Source organism: Epinephelus lanceolatus, chromosome 17 (genome assembly GCF_041903045.1).
Source record: "Epinephelus lanceolatus isolate andai-2023 chromosome 17, ASM4190304v1, whole genome shotgun sequence".
Classification (NCBI taxonomy): domain Eukaryota; kingdom Metazoa; phylum Chordata; class Actinopteri; order Perciformes; family Serranidae; genus Epinephelus; species Epinephelus lanceolatus.
In genome coordinates, this window is record NC_135750.1 from 22578840 (window position 1) to 22605056 (window position 26217).

Genomic DNA, 26217 nt, shown 5'->3' on the forward strand with positions numbered 1-26217 from the left:
TAAGATTCACCAAGGCATACTTGAGTAATTGCTTCCCCATGATTACTGGAGAAAATTTCAGATGTTTTCTATTTTTGTGCGATTATCCTGTTAGGTTCAGTTCTGCATGGTTAAAAAAAGACCTTTAACATCACAGTAAGTATCCTTCTCTAAAGAATCATCCCAGCTGAGTTCAATAACAACAACCGTGTCTTTCAGTGAAAATTCATCTTTATTGATACCATACATGAATTATCAATGACAGAAACCTGGCAAAAAAATATAGATATAAAATCACCCCTATAGTGAGGTGCTACAGGAGCCAGCTATGGGTGAATTGCCATTTCAGCTCTGTCTCACATATCACAAACCCTCATTCCCTAAATTATGTCAACTTAGGAAACATAGAGTGTCGAAAAGTTCCCCCTAGATTCAATTCTGTGTCGGCCCGCTGAAGATACACTAGACACTAGGGGTGCCAGAGACAATGAGTAAGGATTTAAACACAACAGCCTGCAGCTCAGTGTGGATTCACAGATGGCATTCATGCCAGATAGAATGATGGAGGAATTTCTGACAGGCTGCTTAGTCTGTCCTGGTGCTCTGGGAGACCCCTGCTGGGAGAGTCAGCAAACTGCTATTCAACAGCCGTTAGCCCACGAGTTGGGCAACACTTTACATCATATGTACAGGAAACCCTGACCCAGCAGCTTAAGATCAAGCTCAGTGAGTCTTATACCCCCAGGATATGATGTAATGTCAATGGTCAGCATATTTCCATTAATGAAATATCTACTTTGAGCTTTTTCACTTAGCAGTTACAGATTTGAAATGTATCTGGAAAACATCCACCAAATACACCCCAAAGCAAAAACCACAAATCATATTAAGATAAATTCATATTTCACTCAGGGTGGCACATTTCCAGCATCTGAGGAACACGAGGTTCTTCATCAGAGGATGACTCAACATGATATGGAGCAACTTTACAGGAAAAAGGATGATGTAGAGGTCAATGTTTTCTCTAAATGTGGTAATTTATTGATTTTCAGTGCATCTGGCAAGTTGTCTAATAGACCAGGTATCTGCATCGGCAGAAAACTTCTTTTAAATACCTCTTTAATGCGAACATACTGAACCATTGTGATAAACTGGCCAGAACAATCTGGGAGCCACATGTCGAGAAACAAAAAACAAAGTAATGGAATGACCTGTATTAGCATTAAACTGACTCAGCAGCCCCACAAACTCCTCCATATATCATGAGTATAGTACAGGTGGGTTGGACCTAAACAGAATGTCAGTACATAGAAAAATAAATACAGTTTGCTAAAATGAGGGCAAAATTCTTTTATCAGTGATTGTACCATTAAAAATCACGTTTAAAAAAACTTTTAAGAGGCTTTTCATCTCTTTACATTAGATTGAGTTTCTCATAATTCTAGGGAGGAATACGTAGAATAACTTTTACAGAAATTACTACCTAAAAATATACAAGCACAGACACAAACATGAGGAGTAAAGCCAACAAAATGATTCGTCATAAAACAAAAAACAGCACAGTGTAATCAATATCTAAAGAATCTTTACATGTAGCTCCTTGGTCTGCAGCTTTCTTAATTGTGATTAAAAACATTTCTGGGAAACTTAAGTTAATACAAAAGTCATTTTTCTTATTTTACAATCCTGTCAAAACTTGTTTTTTAAAATATTTTTGAGTAGCAAATTTGACGTTTTCTGTTATTGTGTTCTCTGAAGAGAGGACCCCCAGATAAGAGATTTCAAGACAAAGCAAACAGTTCTGTAATGACGAGTCAACAGATCCAAACCAGGCGCTGGGTGGAAATTTAGTGGGGAAAAATGGTTTCCAGTGTGCTGCTTTGGACTCACATCAAACAAGATGTAGCACAGTATTAAAACACTAGCCTTGTTCTCCCCCGACCTGTTGTCTAGCACTGAAGCCGATGGACCTGATGACAGTGTGATGGCTGACACAGATGGATGACTTTATATTAAGCACAGACTTACATGGAAGTTATTACCATCACAATAAGAATGATCTAACAGCAATACATATACATTAATATACTGCAGGTTTCAGATGTTTTACAGTTCTTACATTAGCAATAATAGAAAAAGAAAAGAAAACACACCGTCAATTCATAAGAAAAATAGATTGGAGTTAATAGTGGAAAAACAGTGCAAAGAATATTCTGGGGTGTTTTTGTTTGCTTGCTTGTCTGTTTATTTTTTAGAAATTGTTTACAAAAATAAAAACAATTCAAAACAAGTCTAAAACATAGAAAATGAAAACACACTTCTGTAGCGTCTGGTGCTCTGGTCCAGACATGCTGCGTACCACCTCTCTCCAGTACCTCCATGTTTTATGCCGTAGGTGTAGGTGAATGTGTGTGTGTGTGTGTGTGTGTGTGTGTGTGTGTGTGTGTGTGTGTGTAACTGGGTGTGTGTATGTGTGTGTGTGAGCACTGGTGTGGATGTATGTGTGTAAGTGTTTGTGTGTTTGTGTGTGTGTGTGTGTGTTTGCGTGTTTGTGTGTGTGTTTGTGTGTGTGTGTGTTTAAGATTTAGCGTAGTGGTTCTCAACTCCGGTCCTCAAGCTCCGGCACTGTACAGGTTTTTGTTCCAACCAGGTCCTACAAAAACAAATAATTGAGTTTTTAAAAACCGAACGTTGAATTTTGATGCTAAGAGTGCACACAGTTCTCTGCAGCCTGCAAAAAAATAAGTTAAATAAAAACTAAGCATTTCCTCCCTGTGACATGAGCACAACAGAAACAACGGGGTGCGTCGTCAAGGAAAACGCACGCCTGAGAGACCCGAGGTTGGAACAAGAACCCACTGACATGGTCGCCATGGCGAGCACTCGGACACCAGGACACGCCAACTTTGGCTCAAACACTGTGGTGAGCGATGATGGGGGGTAAAGACATATACACACACACCGCCACCCCGCCAGTCTCACCACACCTCTAAGAGGACTGACTGGAGCCGAGCAGACAAGGGCCAAGGCTGAGCACCACTGATCATGTGCAACAATGTGAGGGAGCGAGTGGGATTCTGCTGACCCTGTCCTTCATGTGACAGCAAAGAGCTTTATCAGTCCTTCAGCTACTGTCCCTTCCCCTAACCAAACTCCTTTCGTCTTCAAAAGAACATGACGGAACAAAATAAACAAAAATTAATTGAACACAAGTGCTCGAGGTCACCCTCCCTGACTCCTCTCGCTAGTGCGTTGGCTCAGGTGGATCCCAGTAGGATTTAAGCACTGAAAAGGGGGCTGGCTGGGACCTCAGCACTCTACTGGGACGACTGGGAGTTGTCATTCTTGCTCTCCTGACTGGAGGGAGCCTTGTTGTTCCAGGGCGAGTGTGCCCCCAGTGCAGGCGAGCTGTTGAAACTGTCCTCATCCTCCAGGCCATTCGCCCCATCGAACTGCGTGTTCTCCAGCCGCGTGATCAGACGCTCGTCCTCGTCACCAAACTCCCCTCCCATCAGAGTGGGCTCTCCCACCATCATCACGTCCTAAAGGGGACAGCAAGGGCCGGTACATATTATCCCCATAATACAGGGGGGTGCGCGGAATGACTGGCTGCACGGACGAGTTGCAACTGTAGTGTTTCTTGCCTGTGGTCTAGGTGCGTTCTAACTTGATTCAATTCCAGCGTTACAAATTAACTTTTACTAATGAATTGCATTATAACTGATACTTGAAGATAAGTTTTTGGACCAAGGGACCCCGAGTGAGGTATTAGTGTCCTCTAAATCTTAACCCAATCACAACAGGACAACGTGTTGTCAGGGCATTTACCCTGACAGGTCAGTGGTCCATGTGGCCCTGACTCCCTGCCCCTGTTCCAAGAACCAGGGTCGAGGGGCCCTTCCTACTGGCCAGCAGTGGGCATCCCTGATCCTTGAGTGCTGCATCAGGGGGGTTTTCATTCCACCTCGGGTCTCGTTCGCTCAGTCAAGCAACCAAGTAAGCAAAGACAGCAGTGCTGTGTGAATCATGTGCTCTGATAGACTTAGCCGTAACTCTAAAACCAAGTTGAGAAAACCAGCGGATTTAGAGAGAAAACCTAACTGTCACACTGGAAATCAGAGCAAGGTAACCCTACCCCATGGCCCCGAAATGTTTTAAGCATTACTCAGTAAAGAAGGTCACTTGTACCTCCTCTAAATTAACCCATAAACCTGTGGCCCCAGAGGACCAGGGACTGCCCATCACTGGTTCACATCAGGGGATCTACTAACTAAATCTACTCATCCTCAGAAACCAGCCCCTATCCCCCCCTCACCACACCTGAATCCATACCCCACCTCCAGAAGCCTCCATATACTATCTCTATCCTGCTACTACACCTATACACCAGCAACCCCAGCTACCACCCCCTACACCCACAAATAACTTCCTAGCATTCCTTTCTAACCCCTCCACCCTCTGTCTTACCCTCCCATGCCTTGCTCAGCTGAACTTGGAGGTGCAGATAGAGGTCAAGTAGATGTAATGCTTACAGGTACCTGGCTGGAGAGTGAAAAGCTGTTGGCTGGACTCTTCTTTTTGCTGTTGCTGTTGTTATTGCTGCCTCCGCCTGAGCTCACGGTGCTTCCCCCGGACACCTTCCTTTTCCGTCGCTTGTTTGGAGCTTGTCTGGCTGGCTCAGCTGCAAGCAGAGAAAGGGAGAAGACATGTTTAATAGTCATGTACTTTAGTCTCTATAATTCGGTTGTTTGTAAGCCTGTTGCAGATAAAGAACTGTCAAGCATTTGCAATTGGATTTGACTGTGGGTACTTACTTAACTTAAAGGTATACTATGCAGGAATTGTTCGCTACTGTGTGCTAGTGAAAGTGAAAATAAAAAGCCAACCCCAGATGAGCGCCATTTGCATTTTTTTTGGCACAGAGTCTGCGATTTCCTTAGCTTTCTCTTAAATGTGTGCTGCTTACAGTCTGGCACCTCGTCTCTACATTGTTAAAAAGTCTCCACCTCACTGGCAGGCTGTGCCCAGGAACATCCTGACCACAGCAAAATAAGAAGAAAATAAAAAAATACAGGCAGAGGGCAGAATCTCTGCAGATAAACACATCGCCACACGCTTCCGGTGGGTCATATGTGACGACTGAGAAGGATTCTTTTTATTACTTTTGAGTGTAAACATTATTTTTTTTTTTTTAGAAAGAACCTGCACAGTACACCTTAAATGACATGAACATGAATGCCACCAGCAGTTTCAAAGGTGTGTGCCTTACCTGGAGGTGCTACCATTCTTTGCCACTTTTGGAAGAGGCAGGTCTTCAGGCAGTCTCTGGGGCTCAAACTGTAGGTCTTATGCCTTGACATCAACTCTTGCATGGGCTCCAATATCACACATAGCTTTAGGGAAGATTAAAAAAAGAACCAAATCGACATTAAGGAGAGTTCACAGGTTGTTGCATGTGTAGTTTAGGTTAATTCAATAATCGATTAAAGTAAGAATAACACAAAGGAAATTTGCTTACACGGAGGTAGTTGAGCGTGGAGTTGGACAGCCCACATCTGGTGATATTTTTAGCCAGCTGATCGAGCATTTGGGGATCCTGCATGATTGGATTAAAAAGATTGGATGAGTAAGTGCATGTACAGTTATGTACATTTGAGTGTGAGTGTGTATTTGAATCTGGAACTCACATGCATAGCCAAAATGCTCCTTGGTAGGACCTCTCTGTGTTGTCTGATGCTGAAGTGCCACGTCTTGATCCTCATCATGTCATCAAACATGAACTCTAGGTACAGGCGGCCCTCCACACAAACCTTATCCACAGGAGGGAAATAAAAGTTAGAAGTCACAGCACTGCCAACAGCAAGTAAAGGGGAATTTTGTGTGAATTTAACTGTACCTGTGTGAACATAGGTTTGCCGTTCTGGGTCACCATGGTGCACTGGTCACAGTCGAGAGAGACAAAGTTACTGTGGAAGGACTCCTTTGGGTGCTTCAAAACATAGAACAGCTCAGTGGCGCCCCCCTCGAAAATACTTCGAAAGTATCGTGGAATCAACGTCCTGCCAATGGCTGCGGGCAAAAAAGATCATTTTGTCAATAAATCAAATGATCAAGAAAATTAAATGGGAATCACCTACATAGGGAAAGTGTGTGGGTGTATCTGACAAAAACACAAACAGGATAAAACTTTCAATATACATAAAGCTGCTCAATCGGTTAACACTCTTAACATTTAAAATCAGAGGCTGAAAATACAAATAAACATTAGCATTTTCTTTTTCTTTATTCTTACTGTATCGTTTGGGTCCATCTTCCAGACAGAAAGTGATGGTGAGCATGGCGTCATCCTCAAAGAACTCTGTGGTGAAGGCATCCCACCAGAGATTGTCACAGTCCTGGAAGCAGAGGAAGGAACCATTACTCTCAATTTTAATTCCTTAAAGTTTGCAAGCATGACTTTTATAAACTGATAAATGAGGCAAATTACTTCTTCATACAATTACAACAAAATAAAACCTAGCATTCAAGTCTAATAGAGGAAGAGAGGACAAAGTGAGTAAGTGCTTAAGTTCTCCATTAAAAATAGTGTTTGCTATAAACAGATGAAGAAGTTATATATGATAATATGAACTAACAAACCAAAAACAAGAAGCAGAAATTCTTGTTTCCTCAAATTTACCACTTAACAACCCCTCAACTCTTCTTCTGTACCAACTGGTCAATGTAAACCACTGGAAGTTTATAAATTATGTGAGAACAGATGTGCTCCTATAGATGAGCAGAGGAGTGAATACTTTGTGAGTGCGGTGAAAAAGTATTAGCAAAACTGAAGTCTATGTGCATGTATTTGTCTCATAAAAAGTGAGGTTCGTAACAGCTACTCAGTTGCACGCTCTGGCATATAAACAGTTGGCACTCCAATTACGTTTTAGCCAGGTTGATCAGATAATCCTATTAGAGCCTGAATGTAAATTAAGTCAGTGCATTCCCAGGCTTAATTTCCCACAAAATCCCTAGCATGGTTAGCTACACAAAAACAGCAGCTGGGAGGGAAAATGTGAAAACATGGCAATAGCGGTTTGTTCACAGGAGCTGCAGAATGTAGCACAACAGATTGTAATCACAACCAAGTTGAAAATTAAACACTGGTGTTGTGTTTTTGTGCAGCAACAGTTTAGGGTTGAGTTCTTATTAGTCTCTATGTGAATGATGAAGTGATTCTCACCTCTGTCCAATTCTGTAGCCTTTTGTTCAGCTCATATATCCGGTAATCTGTCTGGTTCCCGTACGGTGTGGGTCTCCTGGAAGAGAAAACAGGGGGATTCAACACTGAAGTTTGAGCTGCTTTAGTGGCTTCTCCACACCCATAGCATAAACAAATGACATAAGCAATGAGGAGTCTCAAACTGAACTTAATAACAGGCGAATTTAACGCCCATGTGTTTTGAAATGAAAAAGGAGTAAAGAGCATAAAGCCTTTTTAAATGACTTCAGAGTTTGGACAAACCACAAGCCTAACAATACTCACCCCATTCCAGGCTCCATGTATGATGGGGGGTACATGGGTGTAGGCCTGGGAGGGACGAAAAATACAAACATCAGCAACCATTTTCTTGGAAACATAGCAACACTTAGCTAGGGCTGGGCAATATATGGACATTATATTGATATCATGCTATGAGACTAGATATCATCTTGGATTTTGGGTATCATAATATCCTATTTCCTGGTTTTAATGGCTGCATTACAGTAAAGTAATGTAATTTTCTGCACTAACCAAACTGTTCCAGCTATTCTATTATTTGCCTTTACCCACTTAGTCATTACACCCACATTACTGATGATTTTTGATCAAAAATCTCATTGTTTCAATATTTATGAAGGCAATCCTACAAAATATCTTATTTTAGGATAAAAATCCACATTACAATGCAACAGGGAGGTATAGACAAAAAAACTCTAAGATATTCAGCACTTACAATACACAAGTATACATTGAATAAGTACTGTAAAAAGCAATGAGAGCAACACTGCATGTTAGTGTGACATCTGACTTCAGCTGTCACTTTTAATCAACCTGAATGTTGCTTCTTCTCTGTTTTCACCTTATTAGACCACATCTAAAACCATTCTGCTTCTGCTTAGTCGACTCATTTGATTTTATTCCAATATCATCTTCAAAGACAGGATGATCAAACAGAGCAATTTGAAGTATGCGCAAAAATATAAGCCTTTAGACATCAATGCAGATATAAAACGATCAGTATCTATAAAAACATGCTGTAGTCTTTAATAAACATTTCTGTGTCAAGACAACAAATTACAATATCACAACTTACAGCTTGCAAGGAATAAAAAATTCATGCAATAGATGCCCTACTTTTAGACATATTTTCCTTTTGACAGAAATTTGCGTGTGCTGACAATATAACCCAAACCTACCCCACATCTCTGTCCAGCATAGCGCCTGGGTGGAAGGGGGGAAAGCTGCCGCCGTTGGGGGGCTCCTTAGGAGAGTACAGCTTGAATGACTTTGACGAACAGCCTGAACGCAAGCACACAGCAGAGAAGGAGGAGGAGGAGGAGGAGGGAGGAAAAAAAAGAGCAGAGATTTAGAGGAGATTTAGATTACTTTAGATTTAGCTCATTCAAATCACAGCATCATCTAAGTAATCTAATGCTGGATGATTTTGTTGAGATTTACTCAAATAAAAAGCACGCTGCCAAAACAATTTCCTGCTGCTTTCATTATCTAATGCATCTTCAATCTGGTAAATGGACAAGAAAACAAATCATCACGAGGAGAGGAGAAAAAAAAGCAGTATTTATTAGCCTGCAGAAATCTGAGAAAACAATCACGGAGATGGGGGGAAACAAGCAGAGAAGATGGTCTGGCATGTTCTTTGTGTTCTTGTACCATCCGTACCATTAGAGAGAACCCTCTTCTCTGCATACAGCCCCATGTGATCCTAACCATGCACCTCTAATAATAATGTGTGTGTGTGTGTGTGTGTGTGTGTGTGTGTGTGTGTGTGTGTCTCCCCCTCTAGTTGCCTCTTCTACCCATCCCCCCACTCGCTACCCCTGCTGTTGTTAACCCTTGTCTGTCCAGATAAGGCATTCATGCTTAAACAATTCAGGGCTCTGGGAAAACATCTATTCTGTATCTCTACTCGAGGAGACCTCACACAGAGAGCGGCTGCATGTAATTAGGTCTGACCAAAGATATATTATACCACTGGCTGACGGGATGTTGGAGAAAAACAACTCCTGGATATCTGACCCAGACTGGCTCATCACGACCACCACCCTACAGCTTCACTACTTTTCAGCACAGATACTGAAAAATGATGATATATGTGTTGACGATAAATTCATAACTGGGTAAACAGATATGTTGACAATAGAAAATCCTAACTCTTCCTGCATTTGTCTGCTTGATAATGTTGTTTATGCGTGCACTGCTTGCAAATCCGGGATTCCCAGCAGGCATCTGAAGGCAGCATAATGTTCATTTGTTGCTCTGACTAAATCACAATTGATGCACAACTCGCTGTCAGCTAGGCATATAAAATGGTGACTGTATCAAATTAAAACAGGCAGTGGAAGAAACACTTTACATGGGCGGATAAGATGCAAGATCAAACCTAACTACATATGGGGTACCCTGCAGGCGGTGAAAGTCAAGACAAATACAAGCACAGGGAGAAAGGCTGGAGGTGGGGTTAAGTATGCCTGTGTGAACTCTGATCTGTCCGTACTCCTTCACAGCCCAGTATCTGCTCCTCGAACAACTACAACTCCTCCTTCATTTACTCCAACCCTTTGCTCCCTTGCTTCAGCATACCCAAAAGAGTCACAGCAGGTCATCCTCTCCTCCCTATTACGACGTGGGTGAACCTGCTCAGGAGCACCCAACAATAGTTCTCTATGCATTACCTCTGACCTATAGACCCACCCACCCCCAAGAACACCAGCCTGCCTCAGACAGCATTCAACCACATATGATAAGTCTTTGTTTGCTGTGATGCTGGTGCACATTGAGCAACTACAAGAAATAAGAGCAGGAGCCTTATTTTTCTCTGATATATAATGCCTCCACATTCAGACACTTGCATTCTGCAGAAATGCTGATATGCAGTTTATTCTCACTTTATATAAACATCCTAAAAATGGGGTTCAGTCACCAGGATCAAACTTAATCTTCAGGTTAGAAGACCCAGTCTATCAGAGGCTTAATGGCAATCTGAAGGGCCAGACATATCATCTTGTTGAATGACATCTGAGGAGCATCCTGAGTTACACGACAAATACAGCTGAATGGCCCCAGACTGTTAGCATCCTCCAGCAGAACAGCCTGATTAAGTTGACAGATCCTGATGCATAACCACTCAGACAAAGGTGAACTTTAAATAGGTGCAGTTCAGTCCGCCCAAACTGTTCATTGCAAACAATAGAGCTGCATCCAGAGGCTGGCCCTCAGCCAATAAAACATCCAAAGCAATGTGCGAAGACTGCCAACATACTTGCACTGCTTACTGATGTTAACTTATTGCTCGGGCTGAGTACGTGCACACTCGACATTCACAAAAGAAGACAGTATTCAGTGGAACACACGGGACCAGGCGTAAACTGAACCGCAGGGCCGCATTCATTAACCGTTTGCAGAGGACGGATGCCATTGCTAAGCTATTAAGCTAACGTTAGCTAGTTGCTAAACTACCGTTATCACCGTCACCTCCTGCTAATTTCCCGTGCTTATTTACAAACAATTCCAGCGGCATGTTGTAAACAATAGGTGCTGCCAAGGTGGCGTGGTTGTATGTTTGAGTTACCTGCAGAGAAAGGTCCACCGAAAGGCGGTGTTGCTCAACACCTCCGCTCGGTGTTTCTAGCCAGCTAGCCTCGCTGCTAGCCGGAGCGGCTGGATGGGGAGAGCTCCAGCGCCGACCGTTGATAATGTAACGTTAGTCCTTCGGTGCCAAACAAGACGGCAAGCGACGGAAAGTAAAAAACTCCGGCGAGCTGCCCTGGTTCCTGTCAATTTCCAGTCCCCAACTATGCGTTTTAAATGTCATTTGTTTAGGGGACGGTGCTACATCCCCATTACTACTACAGGACCCTTTGTTCCTGCCAGCCGAGACACGAAAAAAACAAAGGCACCGCCTCCTCCGGGCTCCCCCGCCCATCACATCACACAGACCGGGACGAACACAGGCAGGCCGGCCTCCCTGACAGCCAGGGACCCCAATTTGTCTTGTCCAGGAGCCATACGTGCGTCAGTGGCCCCCAGAGAGGAACAAGGTGGGTCCCCATTAAGAGAGCAGTTGTCAGCCTATATTTCCATTAGCACACGGTTATTACAGATTTACAAATTAATCTTATTGCACAGCATGTCAGCATCCACGCAGTATATTTTATACCAGCTTGTTCCACCACTTTATTAAAGCTGTATGATGTTTACACTGTTTACAAAATTCACTGACATAGGTATTTATGGAAACTTTGGGGTCTCCACTAGGATTTAGAAGTTTGGTGGGTTTCAACAATATTTGGCTGCACAGCATGAGTTTGTAAAGAGTGACTGGTGGGTCAGTTGAGTTTAAAGGAACACTTATGCCTCTTGTTGTTTTTGTATAGCAATACTCACCCCATAATACACTGAATTCACAAGGATTTCAAAGTTTTCTCCAATGCCCATGGTGAACGAAGAATCCAAAAACGTAGAGCAGAGTGGTAATTTGCATCTAAGGGCATCATGTCCGCCTCAGACTTCTAACAATGAAAACAAACTCAACATCTTAAAGGAAAACTTCAGCCCACAATTGACCATTTGTATATCAATTACTCACCCCTTGCTAAATTAATGAAGAAAACGAAGAACCCAAAAACGGAAAACACAGTTGATGAACTGAAGTCACTGGGGACTGTGTTTAACAACAGCTAAGCTATATCCAAACATCTGTTCACAAAATCTCACGCAACTTGTGCAGTACAATCCAAGTCTCATACAGTCATGTGTTTTGCCGTTTGGTAAATGTGGTCCCCAGTGGCTTCAAGTCTTCAACAATGTTAGCCATTTTTGGATTCTTCATTTGCTGGAGATGCAAGGGGTGAGTAATTCTTTTGAAAGATTATTTTTAGGGGATTTTTGCCTTCATCGACAGGACAGTTTGAAGCATGAAAAGGGGAAAGAGAGGGGACGACATACAGCAAAGGGCCACAGGCTGGAATAGAGCCCGTGGCTGCTGTGGCAAGGACACTGTGTTTGTGCATGGGGTGCCCACTCTACCCACTGAGCTACTGGGCACCCCAAGGAGTGAGTAACTGATATACAAATGGTCAGTTGGGAGCTTACATTTTCCTTTAAGATGTTAAGTTTGTTTTCATTGTTAGAAGTCTGAGGTGGACATGATGCCTTTAGCTGCAAACTACCATTCTGCTCTAAGACTTATGTCTTTTGATAATACAGTCTTTAAAATGTTATACTATAGCTATAATAAAGCTGGATGCCACCCATGTGTGTTAGGAAGGATTAGGACTGCCATAAATGTAAACATAACGCCCTTCTAAGGATTTTGCCAGAATGCATTAATATCTACTATCTATCTTAACTAAATTCTGGGACTTTTAACACCCATTCACAGGACTGGCTTGTTCTCCAGGCTCCACAAGTTGGCTTAGATTTAGGAAAGTCTGTATTATATGTGGTGCCCCTCAGACATGAGACAATCTTAAGTCATCAGCTAGACTGAAATTAATTACAACTTTAGGTCATTTAAATCTGTACATATGAACATACAAAACGTCCTTCTTACATTACCTTGTCTTATTTGTTAGTTCATAAAGTTTCATGCATTATTTTATCATTCAGTTTGCACTTGCTTCATCTTTCTTCCTTCAGCATTTGTTTGAACAATTGTAATTTGTAAAGTAGTTCCTTAGACCCCCATTATATCTTAGAATACAGGCCTAAACAATAAATGAAATTATATTTCATTTGCTTTCAACCACAGACCAAAAAAACTGGCAGGATAATATCCTGTGAAACTCTGCAGTATTTCAGAATATTTTTCTGGTGCATTCATGCAACCTTTGGATGGCCGGGCATTGAAACCTAATTTAATAATAACAATCAGTCACGAGGAATAAAATGATACAGAAAGTATTTTTGCTAAAGCTGCTGGAATAATATGAACCAGCACTGGTCATTCAGTGCTGTGCAGTCCGTACTGACCGTAACAACCCCAAATGAAAAAAAAAAAAAAAAAAAAAAAAAAAAAGAAGAGTGTGATTCAGCTGTCTGTTTACACTGTTCAGCAAATCTGCGACAAAGACTGGTTACCTAAACAGGCTGTTTAATTCAAGCCAAGTTTGTTAAGGCTTATGAAAAATGATTGACTTGGCTGACGACTCCAATCCTTTAGACCACAGTCCTGAGCCTCAGATTATGCAAGGGTATAATCTGCAGCCTCACTTTTAATCAATAACCACTCTAATGTTTACAAGCAATATATTTGAAGCCCGGAAAACCTTTTGTGGTCTCAAAGTGCATTTAAAGCTCAATTTGTTGAGGCTTTCACTTGAGCTGCCAGTCAGTTTGTCGAATTATATAAGCCGGGAGTGCAGATGAGAGAAGTGAAGCAATGCATTTCATTGAGAGAGTAAACACATCTGACCCACACCAGTCCCTCTTACTGCATAAACCCCACGTCGGGCTTAGAGCAGAGAGCTGCAGCTTGTGTTCAGATTGGAGGAGAGTGCCACAAAAATATCTTGGAAGCTTCATTATCAGTTATATTTTGGAAAAATATGAACTCAAAATCTCTTTCGAGGTAACTGTGGTCCAACTGAGAGAGCTGGCTTTGTAGCTATGACAGAAAATAAATTATTAAACAGCTACAGGGGATATAAAAGAAAAAGTCTTTTGTGGAAACATAGGCCTAGATCTAGGCTGTCTTGTTGAAAACAATGATTCCCCAGTCTGCTGTCTGTTCAGTGCTGATGGACTGACACAAGAAGAGATGTGACAGAACAGCATCTCCCTCTGCTGGCAAAGGCTGCAAACATCCTCATGCTTCAGAGTAGAATAGAGTTTATCCAGGAGTTTATACTTTACACAACTAGCATAGAGTTCTTTTTAATAAAAACTATAAAGTCTGCCTATTCCATCGTTATAACAACCAATAACTTTTACCTGCATAATAGTGCTTATATTTTAAGACTGAGGGATCTGAAGAAAGTCTGCATTATCTGAATAATCTTTACATAAAATAAAATAAAATAAAATAAAGAAGGGCCAGATAGAAGTGTGGATCATACGGCACAAAACATGGGATAATACCGAGGTTACTGTGGGAGCACAGCGCAAGATAGGTCTGGCTATATGAGATGACTGTGGGGGTGTTTCAGTCCTGAGAATTGGACGCTCTTTCATCTGTATTCAGTCAGAGTCACATTTAGTACACACATACACACTGACTACCTGGCAAGCAGGACTGGCAGACTGTGATAACATTAAAGGCAGAATCAGAATGTGGCAGCCATATACATGAGAACTAAGTCCTATTTTAGTCACCGGAAAACTGGTCTTGTACTACATATGATCTCTTGTATTTATAGCACCCGGGCTCCTAAGACCGCTTTACATGTACTATTTTATGCAGAGGTGGGCTGCGTAGCATTAACACCCAAATGCCTTCCATGTATTGTCATGGGGGAAAATAATGTGGTCAAGACAACTTTTACACATGAAGAAACTGACCTCGATATGAGCTGTAAACACGTATAAACTGACTCCACACAGGCTTTACACTGAACACATGTAACATGCCTTGCACATTTAGCATATTCCAGTTTCAGAAACTCCAATATATTGTGTTTGTACGCAAACAGACAGAGTGAAGCAGTAGTGCACTGGTGAACAGCATGTTCTGAATCCTGTTGCTGCCTTTCTAGACGCCACAGTGGAAGCACAAACCTGTCAAAGAAACTGTTGTGACACCTGACTGGTAGTGATAGCAACAAGCCAGCAGACACAGACTGTGCCCAGAGGATGCAACTGTGGCTTGACAGGAGGAAGTCAAACAGCATGTGTTCAAGATAAATTGAAGGATAACAAAAGAGAGCTAGTATGGATGTCTGCATGAAGGCTGGTGCTGTGGATGCCTGCAATGACGGAGATCAGTGATCTGAAAATGGGCAGAATTAGCCTGCTGTTGACAGACGGGATCTGGTGCAGTTTAAACTGTAGGTGTAGTTATTTTTACGGCTTCTGTTGTTGTGCCACCATCCAGGGATTGAAATAGCGTCCCCTGAAAAAAGACTCACTTCTATAATGTGCTATAAACAATGAAAATCCACCATAAAATAGACTTAACACTTGTATTCTTATAATATGGCACAGCTCAGTTTTGATGTCTGTTCTTAAACTGAACAACAGAGAGAGAGAGAGACTGCAGCGATGATGCTATTTACAGACTAATCTTGGAGCCACTCCACAGATAGTGAATAATGGAACAACTATGACACAGCACTTGAATTTAGTGGAATATGGACACTTTAACTAATTCACAACACAAAGCCTTGAACGCTTATTCTTAATGTCACGTCTCACACACACACAACTTCTATAAGCCCAGTGAGTCAGTCGCTAATTCCAAGTAAATGGACCAACTCCGCCAACTCCACCTCCACTTGCTGACATCATCAGTTCAAGACTTGATGCTCTGGTTTTCAGTTAAGGGAAACATTTGTCTGACTTTACAGTCCAAAGCATGTACATTCTATTCATGGCAGAAATCTCTAACGGCCTCAAATGGCTTTGATTTGCATGCACTTTATCAAATCTAGTCTTCATCTTTGACAACCGACTCAAAGACGCTGGTTAATTCAAGATACATTCATAAAGTCCTGTGAAAAAATGTGAATCTGGCAGATGGTTTATACACTAAATTTACCCACACATACACAGGTGGCACAGAGACACAGCACAACACTTTCAAATAACTGCGGCTGTCCTCACACCTTTGGTTTTCAGCACAGCTCTGTTTCAATCCCAGCACTGTTGCCGTCACCCTCTACCTCAGCACCAAAACGGCTTTCATGTTTTAAAGACTCTGCAGCTTGCACATCTCCCACAAATAAAAGGTGTGCTTTGATAGAAAATCAGTTTTTCCTTCCCACACATTTAGTCTTCTCCCCCTCCTCCCGGCTGTGTGGCACATGCCAGCTTTCCTCTGCCATCCTGTCGGCCTGCAGCAGATGTGACATCACTACAGCATGTCTCCACTCTGCACCCCCCTCCTCATCTCTCTCACTCCCCAGCATCTCTGTCTCCCACGCATTCCTTCTTTCTCTCTGCCTCTGCACACACAGCCATTTTGATCTAGCAAACAAGATCTGAGAGACTCACTATGGCAGAGAGAGAGGAGGGGACGAGGAGAAGAGAAGAAGTGAAGAATTGAGGAAGGGGGGGAGAAAGAGAGAGAGAGGCACAGGGCTTTCAGCGCAGTGAGATAAAGCTGAGGCAGTCGTGTTGTTGTGTAACGGTAATCAAAAAAGCCCTGGCTGTTTGGCTGCCATCTTGGCTCTGCTTTAAGTCACTTTTCTCCAATCAGGAGCCATGTGACTTTCTGCATGAGGTAACACCACTGTTACTGCAAAAGGCAGTGAAGGAGGGATGAGGGAGTGACAGAGAGGGAGAGGGTAAAAGAGGAAGAGGGGGAGAGAGTGAGATGAGGAAGGCAGAAATGGGGAGGGAGGGGTTAGAGTGAGATGGGTGAGAGATGGAGAGAGTGGTGAGCAGAGGGGAGCGCATGCTTGAGTGCATGTGAGAATGGAGGGGGGGGGGTATCTTCAGCTCACAGGCAATCTATTTTTACCATTTAGTCTGAACAAAGGATGTGATTGGCTCAACTGTGTTAGGACGGATCTCCTTCATGCTGGGAACAAAGCCTTAAAAAGGCTGATTCACAGCAAAGTCACAACAACAGCAGGATGTCACAGGGTTGTCAATGAACTAGACAGACAGGAGAAGTCTGTTCTTTATTATGACTCGCATTCTGCCACATGCAAATGCGCTCGCTTCAAATTCCTCTATTCCATAATGCTCTGACCCAATAACAAAACAAAGACAAATGGGAACAGATGAAAAAAGAGAGCGATAGAATAAGAGAGGATTTGTGTTTCCGATGCAGATTCACACACAAAGGATGGGGAGGATCTTCCATCCACCATCGTACAAGAATGTAAACAAACCAGCCTTCAAATATAATGATTTACAGCACACGCACGGCGAGGGGGGGGAAACTGCAAACGAGTGTTGATCAATGTTGCCTTGTGGTTATCTGACAGATCCGCCAGCCTGAACTTGTCCTAGCAGGCTCCAGGTGAAGGTGTAGGTGTGCGTGCACCATGTGGCATGAGCATGCCTGCATGTGTAAACCTGTAGCGTTTGAATGTGGGTGCACATGGCGGATCTTGCTGGTTGGACCTCTTTCTCTGTACATCCTTCAGAAACATGTGGATGTCATTAAAAGTTTCTGCTGCGCAGTTAGGTCTGTCAACAGAGGGAGCAAAGGAGGCACATAAACTGGAAAACTACAGGAGCGAGCGAGGAAGCCAGATAGTGAAAAAGAGAAAAGATCTGAGAGGAGAACATCAAGCAGAGGCCTCTCTAATATTATTCCATCTGATAGGCGACTACCAATGAATCAGAGCAGCCCCATTAAAATGATACTGACACCCTAATTCAATCTGCCCTCTCTGAGATCCCCCTGAGCAGATGCTACGATTCAATTTCTATCTGTTATTTGCTCCCTTGTGCTGCACAGAGCTTGTCCCCTGGCACTGTGAGGCTTTCACTGTGCACAAGGCAACCGTCTCCGTAGCCTGCCCGCTCTCACTGGGGTACCGTTAAAGAGAAATTGCTCCAAAGTCAAACAGGATCAAACACACTATGGGAGAGAACAGATTAGAAGATCTACTTGATAAAAACTGCCCAAGCATTGCCAAAGACTGACATGTGCAGACAGTGCTAGATTTCCTTCCTCTTGCTCCGACACAGTAGCACAAGAGCAGAGCGAGGATCCTGAGTACCAGTGAAGCACCACAACAATGGAAAACATATTTTATGCTACCTTTATTTAAAGCTCAAGAATGGTGATTTCAGGGAAAGCCGAGCGTAATGACTGCATTAAAAATATGCAGGGATGCAAAATGCAAAGTCACAGTGACAAAGAGCTGCCTAATATCCAAACAGCAGCTTAACTCCAAGCAATTTCAACTCTTAGTTAAATCTTCTTAAGTACCCTCATTAATGGTTTACACTCATCAAGAGAGACCAGCTTTAAACCATTTTGCAGTGAGTAAAGCACTTCTGCCTTGTTCAATTCTTCCCCATGAGATGAAAAACACTTCCTGTGACAGTAAGCACTGATTTCCACCAACACTTCTAGACATATAAGAGCACAAATAATGGAGAAGCAGACCTATAGTGGCTGGATAAAGCTGAGAAAAGGAGTGAAAAGAGCCAGCAAGTGAAGTACTTATTGATATCTCAGTGTCTCTGTACGTGGCAAAACTCAAAGAGTCATTGATCTGCTGCACAGCAAGCTAGCGTGACTGAGAGGGTCTGCTGAACAACTCAATCCCAAAGTGTGGTAGCCCCAGTCTATAACCTTGTTTTAGGACATGTGTTCAGAGTGTAGCACGGCTTCACCAACACACACGGGTGCGTGCACACACACAAACTCACACTCACACAGCTTGATGCTGGCCCTAGGCAGCTTTGCAGCACTTTTACATAAGTCATCTTTCTGACAGCACCACTGAGCACAGAGACGGAGGAGGAAAGAGGGAGAAGAGAGAGAAAGAGAGTAGGCACTCACCGGGACAAGCACAACCTCCAACAGACATCTTCTCACATGTTGGGCTCTGCTCTGAACGAAACAGCTGCACTCAGTCCACACGCTGCTCGCATGGGCTAACTCTGAGGAAAACAACACGGACAGAGGGGTGGAGAGATTAGAGGGAGTGGTACAAAGCAGGGCATGTACACAACAACTACACTCCTCTCTCTCTGTCAGAGGCAGGAAGTTGGCAGTGGTGCTCTAGCTGCATCATTAATAGGCATATTGCAACACAAGTGGGAGGGAAAATGAGAGAGGAGTGAAATAGGAAGAAAGAGCCTTTACATAATGTGAGACTGGAGTAAGTAATATGGACTGTGTGTGTGCATGTGTTGGTGGAGGGGAGAATACAGGAGGGAGGCAATTAGAGCAAAGGAGAGGAAAAGGAGAAAATGCACAAGGTGTGTGTGTGTGTGGCAGTGATGCATCGTCCATTTTTGCCCGGTGCTGCTGTGGGAGATAAACATACTCAGTAGGAGCCCAGAGGCAGAGGGTCATTACTGCCAAACAAACACACACGCAGACACACACTCACTCACTCACACACCCTGCCTGGTGTATGACAGATTTCCATCTCTCTTTCTGTCTCCCGCTCTCGCTCCTTCCGTCTGTTTTTTCCGCTGCTGAGAGAAGACTGGTGTTAATCACTACAGACAGTATCGATTAAAAATGCAAAGCCCACCTGGAGCGCAGGGACACTGGAGACCCATGGGAGGCAGGAAGAGTGCGCATGTATGACGTGCACACGCTCACACCCAACAAGAGCTGCATGTAAACAGTCTGACTCCGCCGCAGACTATTTGCCCAGCAGCCCCTGCCTCCTTTTCTACTTTTCTCCAGCTTTTTAATCTTACTTCACTCTGTCAATTTAATCTCCTCACCCTGTTGATATTGCCTCGACCTTTTCTGCAGCTTGATGTGGCTCGATGTGATTTTGTTTCATTTCCTTTCCCTCCTCCACGTCTCTGGTTTCCCCTTCCCGTTCATCCCATAACTTCTCTCGGCTCGAGCGTGCCTGTTCTCCGAGCCAGTAATCTCGTAATCTCACACTTCACTACACAAACACACAAGCACATAACTGACTCCCATGAGCTGGATGTCTTTGTTGCTCATGTACCTGATCCTGTTGGATGGATAACAGACTGAGCAGCATCATTGAGCCACTGTGACTGAACGCAAGACAGAGTAAAAATAGAGAAAGTTTAAAGACGATACAGTTTAACTAACTGCAATAAAATACATCAAGACTGCCAGTACAGACTTGGGCACAGTGTAGTACAGTGATTCCCACAGAAGGGTACTTGTACCCCAGGGGGTACTTCTGCAGTTGCCAGGGAGCACATGTAAAGACTATACTGGCTCTACTTAATTGACAAAATAGAAATTCCAATTTCACCATTAAATATTTCCATATATTAAGGCAGCTGTACCACCTGAAGGTTACATGTTGCAATTGAAAATGCATGAAAACTAATTAGCAAGCATCAAGCAGAGAAGTCTGGCTAACAGATGGCTTAAAAGTAATAGACACATGGAATTAGATTGTTTTAAGTGTTTGATAAACGGTCTAAATCAATGGCTCAACATGATGGGAAAATGCTGAAAAGCTAAAGTAATGAATAAATAGTTCAAGAAATGCGATAGATCAGTGTTCCTCAAATGGAGGTACGCATATTCCTGGGGGTACTTTTTAGTACTGCAGGGGATAGTCCAGTGTGTAGGCATCTATTATTAGAGATGTTATGTCATATTCATAGCTCTGTTTTCATTAGTTTATGATCACCTGAAATTAACAATCACTGTATGTTTGTTACCTTAGAATGAGCCGTTTATGTTTACATACAGAGCAGGTTCCCTCCCACGGAGTCTGCCATGTTGTTTCTACAGTAGCCCAGAAAGGACAAACCAAGCACTGGCTCTACACGGGGCCATTCATGTTTTTGCATTTTTGCATTAGCGCCCCATGTTCTCCTACACACTTGGCATAAGGGGGAAGTTTCAGTTCCACAACCTCACCCCTAGATGCCACTAAATCCTACACACTAGACCTTTAAACTTTAATTCAAAAACGATCAGTCATGCTTAATTCCTAAAATAATTATATTACTATTGAAAGTATTGTATCAAAAAGACACAGTTCAATGCAACTACACTGCCACTGATCTAGTAATAGATTTGAAAGACTTGAAATGTAGCATTTGAGTGTTTTTCATTTACAAGGTTATTGTTAGTAAATCAGATACTGATGGCGCAGCGCTGTATTAAAGTTCTTTCTGTCAGCTTTTTTTCCTAGTAAAAAAATGTTTGCATTGGTCACGTGGTACTTGGCTGAAAAAATATTTCAATGGGTTAAATTACTGAAAAAAGTTTGAGAGCTACTATGATAGATAGAGGTTGAAATTCTTATTAGAAAGTTATGGATAAATGGTCAAAATGGCCAAAAGTAATGGATAGCATCCACAATCCAAGTGGTGGTCTTCCACATGCAAACTTAACATTTGTTGAATTGTATGAAAAAATGTTGTAACAACATATTTTTCATATAACTAATGATGTTAAATAAATACCATCCATGTCAAATAATGACGGATGTTCCAAATAAGTGTCAGTGAAAGAGTACTCTGTCCTTGGTTCATCTGACAGGGCTGTGGGGGCACATCAAACCACTGATAGACTACTGTATCCATGTATCCTGAGCACTAAAGAAGCCCCCATGGGTGAGTTGAATCTAGTTGAACAAACCTCAGATCTCTGTTGTCTGTCACTCACAACCAATACACTAACAAAAGACAAACAACTGTCTCCACTGAAATGAAAGCTGACAGGCGCATTCCCCACACACCAGCGCACTGGCAGAAGCATCACAGTCAAATGTCATACACTGTGTCAGACACTGTTCTCAGGACTGAGACACAATGAACAACCCTGCGGGCCTCCTCTTCTTTTCCCCTTACTTGTCTTCTCCCCCTCTTTTCATTTCCACTTCACACACACACACACAGACACACACACACACACACACACACACACTTTTTGTTTCTGTTTCAACAAGGTCTGTCTCTTTCTGAGTCCTCTCATCTCTGCCTGCTATTCTGTCACCACTCGGTCCTTTGTGCACCCTGTGGGTCGCGATCTGCGGGTTTGACATTTACAGAAGATTCTGCTACTGTAAAATAGTGAACTCTGAACAAAGGCAGATATGAGAGATAGAGAGAGGCATCCCCAACACTGCAAGAGGGAGAAAAAGAAGAGATAAGAGTGAGAGAGAAGAAAAGGAGGAGGGGGGGGGGGTGTGTGAATGTGATTTGGGAAATGGCTTCTGTTTCCAGGAGCGATTAGGCTTTGAAGCTGAGCACTTCACCACTGACTGCACTGTCAGGCATGCTCTCTCTTCCCTCTCTGCCTCTCACGCTCCTACTCTTGCAGATACAGAGATTCCCGCTCTGTCAACACATCCTCACATCGCTCAAAAAAAAGCTCCCTGAGAATAATGAAGTTCCCCCTCTGTTCCCTCCGCTGTGGGAACACGCAGCAGCTCCATAACACTGTGTGACATACGGCAAAGTGCCTGCACACACAGACACACTGACTGCCTTGCTTGCTGAGGTATACACATACTCACACACGAAAACACTCTTAGTATGATGTCCTCTGGCAGCAGATAAACACTTGCTCACATGCACTGACAACCATGTTTCTTCTTAAATCCCCAGCAAAATGTTTAAAAAGCTCCTGGTGGCACACGTGTTATCTCAGGTGAGTTCATGCCATTAATGCTTACCTCTCAGTCTTTTGTCTTGCAGCTGTTCTGTGCCCCCCCACCTTACCCCCCTCCTCTCCTTCTCTCTCACAGACAAATACTCTTAAACATCCTCCATCTCAACGCTTACCTTTGTCTTCCTCTTTCTCTTGCGCCCACACTCGCTGGAAAAAGTCCGCCCGGGTCAGCCACGCAGAGGTAACCAAGCTGCGCCAGCAGAGAGAGAGAGACTGTGATGAGCAGATGCAGATAGGAGACACAAATGGAGGGGGGGGGGATCTAGCAGTGTGCAAATTGGATGATGAGAAGGAAGGAAGGAGGGAAGGAAGGAAGGAAAGAGGAGGATGAGGGGAAAAGGGGGGGCGAGGGGGGGGGCTCTCAGCTGCACTGGTATGAATATGACGCAGAGGCAGCAGCCAGAGCCACTTCTCCTCTCCTCTCTCCTCTCCAGCCCCAACCCTCCATACCCAGTGAGAGAGAGAGGGGGAGAGAGGGCACTGTATCCATGGCAACGGCAGAGCAGCGGTAGGTAGCAGTTAAGGAGTGTGTTGGGGCACAGTGGTGTTCCTCTCTTTCTCTCTGTCTCTCTCGCACACAGACGAGCTCATAAGTCTTACGGCTCCCACAGATGCACACGGCCTCTGGTAGGAGAAGCAGAGGAAATATGAGCAGCAGTGGATACATTAGGACACGACTGGTAATGAGAAGCAGACAGGTTGGGCCAGTTGTGTCTCAGACAAGTGGGGGAACAGGCACCAAGGAAGCAAAAGTCAATACTGCTGTAACAGCAACAAACTGCCACCATCAAGTAATGAAATACTTTTGTGTTAAGCACTGATTGTAATGGTGCAGATTGCTTGAAACACTGCTAACACACTGATTTGAGACAGATAGGAAGTTTTTTACAACTTCCCCAAAACTAGGATCAAACTAAAACCAAAAATTAAACTGTCTGTATGTGAAACCAAAGCTGAAACAGGATTTTCAAGCACAACAACACAAGAAACAAGTATGCAACATGCTCTTCTAGACATCCGCTTCTTGTTCTACCTGACACTCTGCTACAGCTGCGTCGCTGTCCAATGAATAACACGTATCTCCACTTTTGACGATGTGGACACTTCTGACACCCAATGGAGATACGTGTTGAATAGATGATGTAATAAAATGTCTTTCCATTGGTCATTTGGATACCCAACGCTAACAGTTGCTAGGGAATGTTATGGACACTCAATGCACTGTAGAAAGTCAAAATTGTCAAAAGTGGAGATACATGTTTTTCATCGGACAGCAATGCTTTTGCCCAGTGTCACGCAAGTGTGTCTTCATACACCCACTCTCTCATCAGGAGCAAGTTGGGGGTCAGTGTCTTGCTCAAGGATACTTCAAAATGTGGACACAAGGGCATAGGGATCAAACAGTTGTTGGTGAACTTAACTACTAAACTAACAATATAAATAAATGTTATAAACCGTGGCACATGTGACGGCCCCTCTGCTAAGTTCCTCTGTCTGGTTCCTCTGCTTGTGCTGTTTGCTTCCTGGGCAGCAGACTGTTGACAAGTGCAATCAGCGTCATGGGACAGACCTGGGCCCAGCGTGCCCCATGCACAATCATTCCTTGGCTGGCAGAACTCCTCACCAGGATGTCATTTAAGAAATGCAGTAAGGATCCATCCTGAAACTGTACGTACAGACATAAGCCAAAAATGGCGTGCCCCAAAAAATATTTGACAGTTTCTGCAATCAGGCTTCCACCTCACCATCTGCGTCGCCAATTTCCCATCTCCAAAATGTTCGTAAGCATGGGTCAAAGTTTCTTCCACTAACTCTGTTTTTACAGATCACAACTTTTGCATGGGAAGTGGTGAACGCCTCTGTCAGGTCTTGTTTTGTGCGTACGCAATGTTATAAATGAGACCCCAGACCTTTTGCTTTGTTTCTTTCGTTTCCTTTTCCTTTGTTTTGACAGCACAACACCCCCACAGCATATTTTCACTCATCCACTTGCTACATTATGCACTCTATAAATCACTTTATTTGTTAATTTACCTGTGTGTCTCCCTCTTTTTGTCCAGCCCAAGAGGCAGGTTGTGACACACATAACTAAAAGGGTCTTGTTCCTCAGAGGAAATTCCCATTCTTTAACTGAAACGCAGCAAGGGACAAAATTGATCAGCGAGACTTATAATTGTCGCCTGAGGGATTCCTGGATCGACGCCAGAAAACATACAGCACACATATAAGACTACGCTGCAGCGGATCTGTGTGTGTGTTGTTTTGAGACAAGGATGCTTTCTGTCTAATTTAAGTTTATGAGTTTACTGAAGAGCTGTGCCGCAGCGAGAAAGCTGTTAAAGAATGTAGAAAGATTGGAAAACTATACAAACAGCAAACATGGCAGTTTTATTCTTCACACAGCAGAGAATAAATGATGTCTGTAAAACAAAGACACAGACAATGTGGTACACCGCAATGGAAGACCACAGTGTGTGTGTGTGTGGCTGGGCTCACCTCTAATCCATGTCTGCCTGTGGGACACGGGGGATTGCCGATGGCTTTTCTGTGCCATGCAGTACAGATCCTAATGAGGAACACATCTTGCCCACTTTTGTATTTGACCCAATTTAATCCCCACCTCTGTGTTTCACAGCCTGACTTCCTGTTCAGTCCTCATACCGTTCATTTATGTATTACACCCAGGAACAAAAAGACATCCATCATCTCCCCAGCACTGAGGGAAAACACATTTTTTCTCAGTGTGCTGTTTGGTTAGTCATCAGTGAGCATTTTCATAGTGTTAATCCGCTCTGCAAAGTTCATTTTATATGTGGCTTCATCTAAAGTGTGTGTGTTAAACCATTGGCTCTAAACCAGAAAACAGAGTTTGACCAAAAATACAGCAACTCAAGGTATACTTACCTTTTCCCACAGCTTTAACCACATCTCAAAGCCTTCATCAGTTAATGTAGTTTGCTCATTTGTCTGTCTCTGTTCAAAACTGCTCTTTGTGATGGCTGTGAATGACCACCTTGACCTTTCTCCAGCCGTCCAAAGACTCCTGGAAAACAGAGAATGTAATATTAAATTTCAGAACAAAATGTGCACCAAGAATAGAAAAATCAGCATCGTTCACAATCAAAGTATGTTTCCATAAGCAGAATATCCTATATGACTCTTGCTGAACAGTGCCCACTGCAGTCACAAGTGACAATTACAACATAATGGTAAGTGCTAAAAAAAAAAAGAGACACACACAGAGTCAGCTTTTACTTCTTATTAATTGAACTTATCATTCTCAAGAAGATTAATGTGTTATTTCTTAAAAATAGTCCTGTTTGAGTATGACCTGGTATTTTTAGACGAGAAAAAATAAGTAGGATTCAATTGTGTGGTGTCATTTAACCTCCTGATGTACACAAATTTAATGCAAGAGCTCCGTCAAACTCACCCATCGTATAATTTTGACACAATGCAGAGAGTGATACACAGACAGCAGAACATAATGTGAGACAAAAATAGTGCAAACATATTTTAAATTCCATGACTGTCACTGTGTGTAACCCAA

At 43.0% G+C, this 26217-nt stretch overlaps 1 protein-coding gene across 7 annotated transcripts; it reads right to left on the reverse strand.

The window, feature by feature from the left end:
- Positions 1-192: 192 nt before the first annotated feature.
- Positions 193-22913, reverse strand: ldb1a (LIM domain binding 1a). Of its 7 annotated transcripts, none has more exons than XM_033613394.2 (12): positions 22781-22902; positions 18870-18970; positions 8422-8524; positions 7508-7552; positions 7205-7280; positions 6272-6374; positions 5876-6048; positions 5667-5789; positions 5498-5575; positions 5249-5372; positions 4512-4660; positions 193-2632 (listed from the first exon to the last, which is right to left on the reverse strand). In XM_033613394.2, the coding sequence occupies exons 2-12, from the start codon at positions 18895-18897 to the stop codon at positions 2579-2581; spliced, it is 1056 nt and encodes a 351-aa protein (XP_033469285.1). In that variant the 5' UTR covers positions 18898-18970; positions 22781-22902; the 3' UTR covers positions 193-2578. The 7 variants fall into 7 exon arrangements, with proteins under 7 accessions (XP_033469285.1, XP_078016944.1, XP_033469286.1 ...); XM_033613391.2 differs by lacking the exon at positions 193-2632 and adding an exon at positions 2914-3521 and having other exon boundaries at positions 22781-22913; XM_078160817.1 differs by lacking the exons at positions 193-2632; positions 22781-22902 and adding exons at positions 2914-3521; positions 19573-19591.
- Between the last annotated feature and the right edge of the window lie 3304 nt (positions 22914-26217).

Bases quoted from the DNA above. Each gene is read 5' to 3' on its own strand.
- ldb1a (XM_033613391.2), bottom strand. From the start codon at position 18,897: ATGTCTGTTGGAGGTTGTGCTTGTCCCG. The intron at 5,790-5,875 runs GTACAGTTAAAT...CCTGTGGATAAG, and splicing joins GCAAACCTATGTTCACACAG to GTTTGTGTGGAGGGCCGCCT. The intron at 5,576-5,666 runs GTGAGTTCCAGA...CCAATCATGCAG, and splicing joins GGAGCATTTTGGCTATGCAT to GATCCCCAAATGCTCGATCA.